Source organism: Hibiscus syriacus, unplaced genomic scaffold, assembly GCF_006381635.1.
Source record: "Hibiscus syriacus cultivar Baekdansim isolate YM2019G1 unplaced genomic scaffold, ASM638163v2 tig00111792_pilon, whole genome shotgun sequence".
NCBI lineage: Eukaryota > Viridiplantae > Streptophyta > Magnoliopsida > Malvales > Malvaceae > Hibiscus > Hibiscus syriacus.
In genome coordinates this window covers 455,546-471,696 of record NW_024063179.1, presented here as the reverse complement: position 1 = coordinate 471,696, position 16,151 = coordinate 455,546, and the positions used below count along the sequence as shown (strand labels likewise).

General features: G+C 31.9%; 1 protein-coding gene across 1 annotated transcript; it reads left to right on the top strand.

Annotated features, from left to right (window-relative positions):
- Nucleotides 1-14,878: 14,878 nt before the first annotated feature.
- LOC120170755 lies at nucleotides 14,879-15,187 on the top strand. The gene has a single exon (XM_039178631.1). It carries the CDS (start codon nucleotides 14,879-14,881, stop codon nucleotides 15,185-15,187), a length of 309 nt encoding a protein of 102 aa, XP_039034562.1.
- Nucleotides 15,188-16,151: the final 964 nt, after the last annotated feature.

Genomic DNA, 16,151 nt, shown 5'->3' with positions numbered 1-16,151 from the left:
CAAAAATGGATACAAAAGATATACAATAAGAATGAAGAATCTTTTCTCTTGATCTCTAAGCATGGATAGGTGTATTCACCTTCTTCAAGTGTCTTAGAATTGTTTTTATATGATGGAATGAGCTTGTGGATTTTGCTAACCGTTGGGATTTTTTGGAGCCGTTGGAAGCCTTTAATCCCCTCAATTATAGTCACCATATCATGTCAAATCCCAATCAACAACTATGATAATTAGCGAATATATTTGTTAGACTTAATGATTGATTATAATTAAGGATTAATTTTTATTAGCTTTTATGTTTTTCAAGTGGGTGCAATGATAATTGAGTGGGAATATAATCTGATATGCTATTATTTATCGGTGTGTGTGTTTTTACTGAATATCAAACTGGTTCTTAATTATTAATAAATAAATACTGAAAATATCTTTTATACTGTTGATTAAATATTAATTCGATTGATATTATTTTCGTTATAACGAAAGGATATAAGTTTCAACATACTCAAATATTCAGTTTGTTTTTAATTTATAAATAATAAGAAACATAAATAATCTAGTTATCATATAGCACATTTGTTCCATGCATTTAAATACAATTATCAATTGTAAGGATGTATTAATGTCCTTAAGATGTGCCCACCAAATCGGAAATAATAGTTTTGCTTTCTAGAGCGACAAATTTTCTCAATTTTCGTTTTCTCTGACATTTTTTAAAAACTCAAATTAATGGAAACATGAATGAAATGTAAATGTTTTAGTATTGATTCTATTAACAATGACAGTAATAATAGATACTAATAATTGTTGAACCATGTTTTTTTAATAATTTGATATAACAAATTTGAGGGAAAATGTTTTTAGACTTGAATTGAATTTTTTCAAAGGTTTCAAAAGTTTTCAAAAATAATTCAAAGTCCCCTAAACTAGAATTTGAGCACAAAATATTTATGGGTAAGTAGTACATATACTATTCTTATAGTATCGATACTGCATGAACATTACCAATATTTTTCACATGGTACCGATACCAAAGGTAAGAGAAGTATCAATACTCTCTAGGTAGTATCGATACTTCCACATGAATCAAATTCTAGAATAAAATATAGGTACCAATACCCATGGGGGTACCAATACTACTTAAACAATAGTATCAAAACCTTGATCATGGTATCTATATTGATCTGGCCCAATGGCTAGTAACGACTAGTTTATATAAATATAACAAAGGAAGTACCGATACTCATTAAAGGAGTACCGATAATCCTTGCCTTGGGTAGTTTTATTTTGCAGAGAATTTTATCCTCAACGGCTAGAAACAACCACAAACACATTCCAACCTATAAAATCAAGTTGAGGACACTTGAACAAGGTTACCAACACCTATGCAAGCTTTCATACACAAGAGAAAAGTTTTTTAATCTTTATTTTTCTTTCTCTTGTAAATATTTGCGTTTGAGCTTAATTGTATATCTTTATGTCTTGTTTTTGTGATCTTAATTTTTGTAAACACCTACCTAGTAAGGGTTTTCTTGTTTACATTCTTTTCTTTGTGAAAATGGGAGTGGTTCTAGCTAAGCGTGTGAAAAGCTAGGGATTTGTAAAGGTTATCTCTTTATCCTGTGAAAAAGAAAGAACAAATTAGTGAATTTGTTTGAAAATTCTTATTGAGGAGCTAAGGTAGTGGAGGTAGACTTTGGTTGAGAAAGTCGAACCGCTATAAATCCTTGTGCATCATTTTTTCCTATCCTTTAAATCTCCTTAATCCCTAAATATCTCTCAAAACCACTTCAACCCCTCTTGACACAATCATTCGATTATTCAATTTGAGCTTAATCGAACCCAACAATTGGTATCAGAGCTTGAATCATTAGAAGGTTTAACAACCTTGAGACAATCCTAGAAGAAGCTCTATCAATTATCGACACATCCGAGAAGATGAATTCCACCTTCAGCTCGCTCCACATAGAAGACTCCCAACAAATGGACAAACCTCCATACTTCAATGGAGCCAACTATCATCATTGGAAGAAATCAATGAAGCTATTTATCCAATCCAATGAACTTAATGCATGGGAGATGATCGATAATGGCTACTATTCTCTAAAGAAGAAGACAAAGGAGTAGAGTGCCCAAGAACGTAAGAGAACTCAACAAAATGCTAAGGCCATGCACATGTTATTTTGTGCATTTGATCCTGATATCTATTAAGGAGTTTCATCTTGTTCAAATGCCAAGGACCTTTGGAATAAGCTCAAAAAGATCTATCGAAACAAGAAAGAAGAACGAACAAAGGTGGTGTGCTCAATGGCTCTTAAAGAGCCCAAGGTATCTTCTAACTCAAATGAATCTAATTCATATTCTTTTAATGAGTTACAAGTTACCTCTGATGAGTTGTATTTGGAATTTGAGACCATGAATTTCAAATATAAGAAATTAATTTCAAAATTCAAAATTAAAAATGATTTTTAAAGCAAAATTGGATTTTGAAAAGTGAAATAAAATTTCAAAAAATGATTTTGAGCTTTCAAAAATCAAAATCAATGATTTGGAAAAAGGAAAATCTTTATTTTAAAGTTAAGCTTGAACGCTTAACAAAGGAAAAAGAATTAATTTATCAAACCAATTTATCATTTTTAAAAATGGAAAAATGCTCAGATTGCCATTTTCATGGTCACAAGGAACATACTTGTCCTATAAAGAAAAGAAAATCTTTTAAAATTAAACAAGTATGGATTTCTAAAGGAACATGGGGCATTGAAACTAACGTTAAAGGATCCAAAGCAATTTGGATACCAAAATCTACTTAAATGTCTCTTATAGGTGTGTGAGAGCAATGGTGATGAAAGTGAAGATACTCAAATGTTCTAGCCACACTTGAAAATAAATGGGTAACCTCTAAACTTAATGTTTATTGATTTGGTAAATTGGTTACTCATTTAGTTTTTTGCATGCATGAGTCTTTGATTTTAAATGATTTTATGATTTCTATATCATGTATGTTAAAAATATGTTATGATGAACATTTTAAAGTTTTAATGATTTTTCATAATTTTTAGTTCATCGTAATGATTTTGGTCAAAATTGGTTTTAATTTTTTGATTTTACAATTTTTTCTTATTTTTGACCTTAAATTTAAATGTTTATGCAAGTGATTTATTGAAAATGATCTCTCTAACAATTGATATCAATTTTTCAAATGCATAACATTTTTGGATAGCTTTATGCACATGCACTTAAATTTATCGATTGGTATTGCATAAGGTATCTTAGACTTGGATATATTGAATTTCTTGTGCTACTAACATGTTTATTCATTTTCATTGAAATTCAATTTTTTTAAGTGTCAAGCTTTTAAAGTCAAATTTTTGTTTGAAATGCATTTATTGAGGGGGAGCTTTGATTTTTCAAATGATTTTAATGTCAAATTTATCACTTACTCTCCATTGGTTATTTTTAACTTTAAAGTTGAATTATTTTTATATAACAAAAAGGGGGAGAAGTATGGTTTGAAATATTCAATTTCAACTATGAAAAAGGGGGAGCTTTAATATTTTCCAAATATTGCTCTTTTTCATGAAATGTTTTATTAAGGGGAAGTTTTACCAAAAACAATTTTTTTTTCAAATGTTTTATTATATAAAAAAGGGAAAGATTTTTTAACTATGTTTTATAATATATTGATATAACAAATTTAAGGCATAATGTTTTTGGACTTGAATTAAATTTGTTCAAAGGTTTCAAAAGTTTTCAAAAATAATTCAAAGTCCATTAAACAAGAATTTGAGCACAAAATGTTTTTCTGGGTCAGTAGTACCAATATTATTCTTATAGTATCGATATTGCTCACGCGGTACCAATACCAAAGATAAGAGAAGTATCGATACTCTCTAGCTAGTATCGATACTACCAGACGGCTTAAATTCCATAATGCAATATAGATACCAATACCCATGGGGGTATCGATACTACTTTACACAGTAGTACCGATACCATGATCATAATATTGATACTGACGAGGCCCAAAGTCTAGTAACGGCTAGTTTATTTAAATACAACAAATGAATTACTGATACTTATTAAAGGAGTACCGATAGGGATAGTCCCTATCCTGAGCAGTTTTACTTTGCAGAGATTTTATCCCCAATGACTCCAAGTCATTCTCAACAGCTAGAAATGGCCAAAAGCACATTTCAACCTATAAAATCAAGTTGAGGACACTTTAAGACGGTTACCAACACCTATGCAAGCTTTCATACACAACATAAAATTTTTTCAATCTTTATTTTCTTTCTCTTGTAAATATTTGTGTTTGAGCTTAATTGTATATCTTTAGGTTTTTTCGTGAGCTTAATTTTTGTAAACACCTACCTAGTAAGGGTTTTCTTATTTATATTCTTTTCTTTGTGAAAAGGGGAGTGGTTCTAGCTAAGCCTGTGAAAAACTAGGGATTTGTAAAGGTTATCTATTTATCCTGTGAAAAAGAAAGAACAAATTAGTGATTTTGATAGAAAATCCTTAGTGAGGAGCTAAGGTAGTGGAGATAGACTTTGGATGAGAAAGTCGAACCACTATAAATCCTTGTGCATCATTTTTCCTATCCTTTAAATCTCCTTAATCCCTAAATATCTCTCAAAACCACTTCAACCCCTCTTGGCACAATCATTCGGTTGTTCAATTTGAGCTTCATTGAACCCAACAATCCCAACAATAATTGATCAAATCGATGATTAGAAAGTTGTTTTGAATTGAGACTATTTAAAATTTAATGAAAAAAATGCACGAAAAAAGTGACCTCCATGGTAAATGAATTGTTGATATTTTTGAGAACATGAATTTGAGCACCATAGATGTCAGAGGTGCTAGCATTTAATGTTGAAAGGTTGACAGTTATCTTCGAACATATACTGCCTTGTACATACCCTAGATTATTCAATAAAATATTAATGAAAAAAATCAATATCCAAATTAAAGGATCATTTTAAAAGATGAATTTGATTTTCAATATTAATATATCCATATCGAAATGATGTTGTTTTAACTACGTCATCAAATCGACGAAAACTACTTTTTGGTAATGTAAATAATAGTAATGAATTTAATACTATAATTATATTAATTTATCAGATAAAGTACATAAATGGTCCCATGACTATAGGATACTACTTTATTGAGTCCATTGATTATTAAAAGTTATAAAATGGTCCTGAATATTGAGAGTTTCTTTCTTGAGTCCATCGACTATTAAAACTTACAAAATGGTCACTCGACTATTCATTATGTTCCAAATTCACCCTTTTCCATGAAAAAAATAATGGTCGACTGAGCTAAAATGTTAACATGTTGACTGAGATATAATAGTTGTTTAAGATTATGAGACCAAATTTTATCATATCTCATTCAACAGGTTAACGTACAACTCATATTGTTGTTAAATTTTTAATAGAAAAGGATGAGTTTAGAACATAACAAATAGTCAAGTGACTCAACAAAGTAACTCTCTATAGTTAGATGACCATTTTATAAATTTTAATAATCGAGGGACTTAAGAAAATAATATCCTATAGTCGAGGGATCATTTGTATACTTTACCCTAATTTATATTTAATTATGAAGTATATGATAAAAAAAATATATGAATTTATAAGTAATGATCGATTTGATAATAAACAAGGTAAGTTTTGAATTATTTGGCAGTAGTTTTTGTTAGGCTCAAAAGGATCAATTGAAAACCATCAAGAGGGGGTGAATTGACCTTTAAAAATCTTTAGTACGAAACCAACAAGGGAGTTTCAAAACCATAAAAAAATTTGACTGTTTTGAGCATTCTGCCTTAGTGGTTTCGAAACCTTACTCCTAAAATTGAATATTTTGACTTATTTTGAGTTTATAAACATAATTTAAGATGTATATCAAGTCAAAAATTCTTGAAATTGTTTTTTCAAGTTTTGTGGACTTTGAATTATTTTTGAACCATTTGAAAAAATTCAATAATGTCCAAAATCATTTTTTTCCTTATTTGGTATCTCAAAATATAGGTTCAACAATCTTCCCATATAACAAAACCTTTAAAAAAATAGTTTTTGGCAAAAGCTTTCGCTTAACAAAACATTATTTGAAAAAGAGAAAATATTGACAATATTTTAAGCTCTCTATTTTTCTTTGAGAAATTGAATTTTTCAAACCTTACACTTTTTCCCTTTTTTTATATATAAACTAATTCAAATTTTATTGGTTCAAAATAACAATGGAGAATTAATTAAAAACAAAATAAAAAATTGAGCACAAAATCATTTGAAAACAAGGTTCACCCTCAATAAAAGCATTCCATGAAAAGTTTTGGAACATAAACCCTTAGACACTTAACAGATACTGAATTTCAATAAGATATGAGAGAAAACACATTAGTAGCATATGAAATTCAATAAATCTAAGACTATCATGCTTTATGTAATATCAAAAAGTAGCACAATAAATTCCACATGCATAAAGCACTACAAAATATCATGCATTTGATATATATGTCAATTTTTAGGGAGATATTATTTGCAAGTAAGAACATATGCATGAACATCCAAAATGACGCCAATTGAAATATATTTTAAAACATTATCAATTGATATCATAAGCTTAAAATGATTCCAAATGTTATAATTATTCAATAAATCAAGGATATCACTTATTTTAAAAATAGTTTTCAATAGAGGCACATTAAGGTTAAGATATTTCGAAGAAATCAATAAAGCATTAAAGTTTAACTTGACCAAAATTCATTATGAAAAACTAAAACTTTTAAAAAAATTAACTTTAAAAACATGTTCATCGTAACATATTTTCAACATACATGAGACAATAAACAATATGTAATCATTCATGCTCTATACTCATGCATGCATAAAACTCAATAGATAACCAATATAAAAAATCAATAAACATTAAGTTTAGAGATTATCCATCATTCTTTTGTGTGGACTAGATCATTCAAATAACTTGACATTTCACTTCATTTGCTCCAACACACCTACAAGAGACATTCATTTGGATTTTGGTACCCAAATTTCTTTGGGTTTTAAAATGTTAATATTAATGTCTCTAGTTCCCTTCGGAACCCATATTGATCTCATTTTAAAAGATTTTCTATTTTTAATAGGACAAATATTTAGACTATGACTATGAAAATGGCAATATGAACATTTTTCCATTTTCAAACAAGATGAATTGTATAAAATGATTTATTTTTCTTTTGTTAAGCACTCAATCTTAACTTTTAAATCAAGATTTTATTTTTCTAAATATTCAATTTTGATTTCTGAAATCTCAAAATCATTTTTCGAAATTTCATTTTGTTTTCAAAAGAAAATCATTTTTTACTTTAAATTTAGAAATAAATTTCTTATATTTGTAATTCATAGTCTCAAATTTCAAATACTATTAATCATAGGCATCTTGTAACTCTTTAAAGGAATAAGAATTTAAATCACAAGAGTTAGAAGTTACCATTGAATCTTCTTCGATGTCCATGAGGCATTGATTGACTAATTCATCTTAATTATTGAAGTTGTCTTCATCACTCCTATCCGCCACAAACGTCTTCTTTTTTGCGTGATCCATTCTTCTCTAGGAGGGGACAATCATACTTGACATGTCCCGTTCTTTGTCATTCAAAGCACATATGGGACCTTTCTTTTTACTCGATTCATGTTTCACATCATTCTCTTTTGATGTCATGAATTGCTTGAATATTTTTAAGAATTGGCCATCTCTTCTTATTTATCCCCTTCTTACATAAGGTGTTTTCACTTTGAGTAGATGATTTCAAGGTAACACATTTTTCTTTCCATTCTTCTTTCTTCTTGTTTTTCTATTCTTTCTCATTTACCATCAACTTAGAGTGAGTAGGGAGCCAATAAGCTCATCAAAAGTAAGAAGCTTCAGGTTTTTCTTTTCATTGATCACTATATTCTTTGATTGCCAAGACTTTAAAAGAGAATAGAACTTCTTCCTAACAAACTTCTCATTAAGGATGATTTCTCCAAATCCTTTGAGACCATTGATAATATAAAAAAATCTATTTGTCATAGAGTTGATGTCTTCATCTGGTATAATCTTGAATTTTTTATAGCTATGGTTGAAAAGACTGATTTTTATTTCCCTCACTTCGTCGGTTCCTTCATGAGTGAATTGGAGCTTGTCCTAAATTTCCTTAACATTTGAATAAGATGAGACTCTTGCATATTCATCCAGGCCTAATGCACAAAATAGAATGTGCATTGCCTTGGCATTTTATTGAAACTTATTCTTTTATTCTTTACTGCAATCTTCCATGTCATTGGTTGGAGTAGAGTAACCTTTCATAATAGAGTTTCAAGCTCATAGATTGTTTGCTTGAAGGAAGAGCAACATACAATTATTCTAATAGGCATAGTTCATACCTTCTTACTTAGGTTAGTGTTTTTTTAAAGTTCACTTAATACATTTAGGTACATATTTCATGCATATAGTAAATTTTTCTTGTTTGCCTTAATTTGTGAATTAATGGTGTTGTTACGAGAGAAAGGTGGTGTTTTGGTGGTGATTTGTATAGGTGAAGGGAGTTTGAGGAGAAATAGAAAGTTACACCATTTTTGGACAGCATTTCTTGATGCACTAAAGGACAAAAAGATAAAGATATTTTATTATTGTTTTTCATGGTAAACCCCTCTGCCAACTATCCACCCTACACGTGAAAGGAATCTTTTCCCTAGGACACAAAAACCTAGGAGCCCTCACTATATAAAGATAAGGACACCATCATTAAAGGTAGTTTTGGAAAGTGTGAGATAAGAGAGAAAAGGGAAAGCAATTACACCATCTTCTTCATTCTCCTCTTCTTCTTCGTGATGTCCTCCATTTTTGAAGCTTTAAGGGGATAGCAAGCTAAGCATTTGAGATAAGCTAGCGAGCTAGAGGTTGTTCATGAAAGCTCACGACTTGGGAGTTTTCCTTCTCATTCAGTTGCTCTTAACTTTTATTTATTTTTGTTGGGTTCTAATGAAACAAATGATGTTAGATGATATTTTCCCCGCCATAAACTAAATTTATTTGGCATGGGTTTTATTATGGATGATGATGTTTTTGTTTAAATGAATGATTTACTATTTTCCAACTTTAATGCTTGTTTTGTTCATTGTTTTAATGTGTAGATTTGTAAGAGATTTTGAGAGATAGCTTTTGTATATGTTTGATGCTTAATATTGAGAGAGTTAAGCTTATATCTACGTGGATAATAGGGTTTAGTTGAGAATCAAAACCCCAACTCACCTTAGAGATAAGGATAAGGTGTTAACGACTATAAAAAGTAGGTTTCATAGATAGTAATTTACTACTGATCATGCTGAGGGGTATTGCTTTAGCATTTTCACTGTCAATTTCTTACTAAAGATAGCTTGGAAACACTTTAGAAAACTCTTTCAAGCATTATATTAATGGACAATTTTAACCATTCTTAAAGACAAGACATATGATTCTCTAATAGAACCAACCTTTTATCCTTCTTGATAGCTTTGTTTGTGTGAGCTTTGTCTCGTTGTCTTATCTTATAACTCAATTCTTTACCCAGTTTTGCTGTAGCATTCATTTATTCACATTTTTGTTACAACATTCCACTCTTGTAATTTTGCAACAACATTCATCTCTATTTGTCCATACCATTCATATAATATATTTTGTTTATACTTTTTAGGTGCATTTACTTAACTTAATTTCCCTCAAAATCCTTGTAGAGACGATACTCACTCATCACTATTATTACTTGTTCGATATCTATACTTGCACGGTTTGTGCATCATAATTTAGTACACTCATACACACGAAACAAGTTTTTGACACCCTTTTCAAGGATTGACAATTGGTGATTTTAATTTTAGTTATTGCAGTGTTTTATTTCTTCTTTTGTATAGATTTACTTGTTATTTTTTTGTTCATCTTTTTAAGGTGTTTTGCTGTTGCATGACCCGTAGAGGATTTAAGAAACTATTGCTACCTTTGATAACTAAGATCAAACAACTCTTTCATCAAAGAATATGTGTTCAATGTGCTCAAAGAACCATGTACGAAGTGTAAAATCTAGTTAAGGACCCTACATATTGAAATGGTGTAGTAAATCTTAATGAAGGAGTTGTAGCTCGTCTATGTGTTATTAGAGATCACTAAGCTCCTATCTTGGATGACCTCAAACCTGATATTGTAGCTCCCGAGATTTGGGCAGCCTACTTCTAGCTAAAATTAGTGATGTTCAATATATTGAACTCAAGTAGATAGTTTGGTGGTGTGCCTCATGAGGATGCAAGGTAGCATATTCGTGTATTTTTTGAGGTGTGTGACTTATTTTGAAAACAAGGTGTACATGAGGATATGGTGAAATTAAATTTATTTCCATACTATGTGAGAGATCGAGCAAGGGCTTGGCTTAGTGGAGTACCTTCCAACTCGATGGAATCATGGACAAACCTATGTAAAAGATTTTTTGCAGTATAATCTACCCAATATGAACACCCAACTAAGGAATGTTATTGTTTTCTTTTATCAAGAATATAATAAATCTATGTATGAGTGTTGGGATAGGTACAAGAGTCATCTTTGTAAGTGTACAAACCATATATTCCATGATTATGCCCAAGTTGTTACGTTCTACAATGGTGTAAATGCTCCAACACAGATGATGCTAGATGCTTCAGCAAATGGAACTTTGCTGGACAAGTCACATGAAGAAACTTCAACGTCCTAGTGAAGTGAAAGAACTCAAGGTTGCAAGCTCTTCTTGTGTTCTTTGCCATGACAATCACCATATGAGCGAGTACCCTGAAAATCACGAGTCTAGCAATTATGTGGAAAACTTCAAGCAAAGCAACAACAACCCCTATTCGAACAATTATAACCCAGGATAACATCATCATTCAAATTTCTCATGGGGAAATCAAAGGATCAAACTGACAAAAAATATGACTGAACCCTAAGGTTTTCAACAAAATTTACTGTGAATAATAAAAAGGGTTCAACATCTTCATCAAACTCTAATTATTTAGAAGCTACTTTTTTAAGACTTCATAAAGACTACAAATGCAACATTACAAGATCATGCAAATATCTATTAAGAGCCAATGAGCACTACTTCAAAGTCATAGTGTCTCTCTAAGAGCCTTGGAAATGCAAATGGGTCAAATTGCCCTAGCATTATATGTATGCCCACAAGGTAGTTTACCTAGTGATACTAAAGTCATTAAAGCTTCTGGTAAAGAGCAGTGTAGTGCACTCACCCTAAGGTGTGGCACCCGTATCAATAAAGAAGACAAGTTTAGGGGGTAAAAAACTCGATGATCATAGCCCTAAAATTATGCACGAAGATCCTGAGTTGGAAAATTACTCATCTTCGATGGAAAACAAGGTTGATGGTCCGATTAGTGAACCTAATGATAACAGGCAAAATAAATTCACAGTAAAAGATAAACCCCTACCGACAAGAGATGAGATTAAACCCCCACCACCTTTCCCTTAGAGATTAAAGAAGAAAAATCAAGATCTCTAATTCATGAAATTTATGGATGTTCTAAATCAGTTACACATCAATGTCCCATTTTTGGAGGCCATTGTTCAAATGCCTACATATGCAAAGTTCTTGAAAGATATAGTCACTAAAAAAATAAGGTTGGAGAGCCTGAAACAATTGACACAACAACTAAAAACTTGGTTGTGCTAAATAGTTTTCCACCTAAAAGAAAGGATCCTGACAACTTTATATCTCATGCTCTATAGGTGAAAACTATGTAGGGAGAGCTCTTTGCAATCTCGGTACAAGTGTGAACCTCATGCCTAAATCGGTGTTCATGAAACTTGGTATGAGAGATACGAAACCCACTATAGTTATCTTGCAATTAGTCGACTAATCCCATGTTCGACCCAAAGGAAGGATCAAAGATGTTGTAGTAAAGGTGGATAAGTTTATCTTCCCAATCGATTTTCTCATTCTTGACTATGAAGCCAATGATAATGTGCCCATCATTTTAGGGAAACCATTTTTAGCCACGGGTCGAATTTTAATCGATTTTAAAAAGGTGAATTTATTATAAGAGCGGCTCATCAGATAGTAACAATAACTGTATTCATACACTAAAATATGTGGATGATTCCAAGGAATGTTAATTTCTTTAAGATGTGGACTCTATAGTAGATGAGGAAGCTACAAAATTTTGTTGCAACAATTTTTTACAGTTGGGGGCCTACTTAAATCTTGATGATTATGATGATGATTAGGAAATTGAATACTTTTTAACGGAGGTGTAACAGTCTAGCTTGCTCGTAGCTAGACCAATTATGAGATTTAAACCCTTGTATTTTGATGAATTTACTATTCCAAACTCTCACTTGAGCATTCACCCACACTAGAATTAAAGCCTTTTCCATCACACCTTAAATCTGTTTATTTGGGTTGCAGTGAGACTTTGTATGTGATTATCTAGTCTTAAACTTGAACAAGAAAGTATCTTGATACATGTTTTACCTCAGTATAAGAAAGCTTTGGGGTAGACTATTATTGACTTGAAGGGAATAACCCATACTATTTGCATGTACAAAATTCTGCTTGATGAATACCACAACAATTCTATTGAATCCCAAATGAGACTGAACCCAGTCATGAGAATGGTGGTGATGAAAGAGGTAATCAAGTGGCTAGATGATGGCATTATCTACCCAGTCTTTGATAGTTTATAGGTCAACCCGGTGCAAGTTTTTCTAAAGAAATGAGGTGTAACCATAGTAACAAACGAGGATAATGAACGTTTACCAACAAGGACCATCACGGGGTGGAGAATTTGCATGGATTATAGGAAGCTCAACAAGGATACCAAGAAGGACTATTTCCCACTCTCTTTAATTAATCAAATGTTGGATTGATTGATAGATAAATCTTTTTATTACTTTTTTGATGGATATTTAGGATATAATCAGATTGCTATAGAACCGGAGGACCAATAGAATATGATCTTCACATGCCCCTATGGAACTTAAGCTTTTAGGATGATGCTTTTCAGACTTTGCAACACCCCAACTGAATTCCAAAGATGTATGTTAGCCATCTTTTCAGACATTGTTGAAGACTGCTTAGAGATCTTCATGGATGACTTTTTAGTCTTTGAAGACTTCTTTGATTTATGACTTATCAATCTGGCCAAGGTACTGAAGAGATGTGAAGAGGCAAATTTGGTGTTGAATTGGGAAAATTTTCACTTCATGGTGACTGAGGGAACTGTGTTAGGACACAAGGTATCTTAACAAAAAATATAAGTAGATCGAGTAAAGGTCGAAGTGATTGAGAAGCTACCTCCCCCTACCACGATGAAGGAATTCAAAGTTTTTTTAGACATGCATGCTTCTACAGGAGATTCATAAAGGACTTCTCTAAAATCTCCAAGCCATTATGCACTTTGATATAGTAAAACCAAAAGTTTGTGTTTGATGAAAGTTACTAAAGTGCATTCTATGAATTGAATGATCGACTTATTTCAGTATCCATTGTTTTTCTCCCTGATTGGACTTTACCATTTGAGCTTATGTGTGATGTAAGTGACTAAGTTGTGGGAGCAGTTCTTGGGTAGCATTAAGGTAAAATCTTTCACGTTATTTACTATGCTAGCCGCACTTTAAATGATGCACAAATAAATTACACAATCATTGAAAAAGAATTGATGGTTTTAGTATTTGTATTTAATAAGTTTAGGGCATACTCGATAGGCACTAAGGTCATTATGCATACCGATCACTCAGCTTTAAGTACTTAGTGACTAAAAAGGATGTCAAACCTAGACTTATTATTTGGATACTTATCTTGCAAGAATTTGATATAGAAGTTAGGGATATATAAGGCACGAAGAATTTAATAAAGCAATTGATATTAAGAAAGAATTCCATATGAGAAATTATTATTTTCCGTGGCAATTTAGTGGTATGATGACATTGTCAATTTCCTTGTTAGTGATATTTTGCCTCTTGATTTAAAAAGCCAAAGAAGGAATAAATTCAGTCATGATGTCTGATTATACTATTGGGACGAGCCTTACCTATTCAAGCAATGTACATATAAGATGATTAGAAGGTGTATCCCTGAAGAGGAACAAAAGGAAATCATATTCTATTGCCATTCAACTCCGTGTGGAAGCCACTTTGCGGGTGCTAGGATTGCTGCAAATGCCTACAATATGGATTGTATTGGTCCACACTCGTTAAGGACGCTCAAGACTTTTACAAGTCTTGTAATAGATGCTAACGCACAGGGAAGATCTCTCAACAGCATGAAATGCCATAGCAAAACATCTTAGAGGTGGTTGTCTTTGATGTATAGGGAATTGACTTCATGGACCCATTTCCATTATTATTTAGAGACCTTTACATCTTGGTAGTAGTGGACTACGTCTAAAAATGGGTTGAAGTGGTTGCTAACCCGAGGAATGTCTCTAAAATCATCAGGAAGTTTCTTCACAAGAACATATTCACGAGATTTGGAGCCCCAAGAGCCATTATATGTGATGAAAGAACCCATTTTGACAACAAGTTAATTGCTAGAGCACTACAGATACACATAGTAAGGCATAAAATTGCCACAACATATCACTCCTAAACAAACGGTCAAGTTGAGATCTCTAATCGTAAGATTAAACAAATACTTGAGAACGTAGTTAACCCTAAAAAGAAGGACTAGTCACCCAAGCTAGATAAAACCTTATGGGCATATAGGACAACCTTCAAGACACCTCTTGGGATATCACTTTTCAAGCTCGTCTATGGCAAGGCATGCTACCTATATATCGAGCTATAACATAAAACTTATTGGGCCATTAGAAAGTTTAACATGGATGCCCAACTAGCCGAAGAAATAAGGTTGCTAGAGCTGAATAAAATAGAAGAATTTGGAGCCGAGGCTTATGAGAATGTCTTCTTGTACAGACAAAAGACAAAGAGGTGGCAAGATAAACATCTTTTGCCTCGACATTTTCATGAAGGTCAGCAAGTCCTTCTCTACAACGCAAGGTTTAGGCTGTTCCCAGGGAAGCTTAAATCACAATGGTCTGGTCCCTTCCAAGTGCATGAAGTTTACCCCAATGGAGCTGTGCACATCATGAATCTCGACGATGAAATAGTTTTTAAGGTCAACGACTAGAGACTAAAGGCATACACTGGCGCCCTGATCATTCGAGATAAGTTATTTCTACTTTTCCAAGATACATAAGAGTTTGAATTCTTTCACTTTATCTTCTTTTTGCTATAGCAAAGTTTATGTTTTAAAATGTATATAAATAATTATTTATTTTGTTTTTTTTTCATTTAGTCCATTAACTTGTGTTTAATTCATTTCGTATTTTATTTTTATTTATCTAATGCTAATTATTTTTTTAGTTGCACGTAACACATGCCTAATTATCCAAGGAAATGAGATATTCCATTTTAGGATTAGGGTTTTGTCTTTATTAGAATTAAGGAAGTGGAAAAGTTACCCATAAATCCAAAAAATATTAGGCGATAAAAATGAGGTTATTATTTAGTTTGTAATTTTTGAGTCCACACAATAATATATCTTTTTCAGATTCTCTCTCCCATTTTTTCTCTTTGTATTAGCTCACCATCACACCTGACTACTTCCAAAACCTTATAACCATCAGCCTCATTAAACCCGCACTCCACTTTTCATTTTCTTTTCACAAAAATCTTTTTTCACTTTCTTCTTGCTTTCTCTTAGTTGTCCCTTCCTTCTTCTTTATTCCCAACGAACAAACCCTAGTCCACACATAAATGTTTTGCCTTATTCATCTGCATTATGTCTCTCTACAAGCAAGTCATCGATGCTTTCTCTTCTTCACAAAAGCCTCACAAATACAAATCAATTTTTTTTAAATAAAGCAGGTGAGGAGCGATTATAACTCATTAAGGGTCACCGAGCCTACTTGGAACAAGGCCTCATATTTCCTTTCGATAATGAAAAAGGTTTCTGCAATGAGATTATGGACGTGGTGAACAAACAAAAATGAAAAAAATTCATGAATCATCCTAGACTAGTTGTTGTAATGTTGGTAACAAAATTTTATGCTCATCTCGTCAACCCTCCACTAGATATTGCTTTTGTGAGA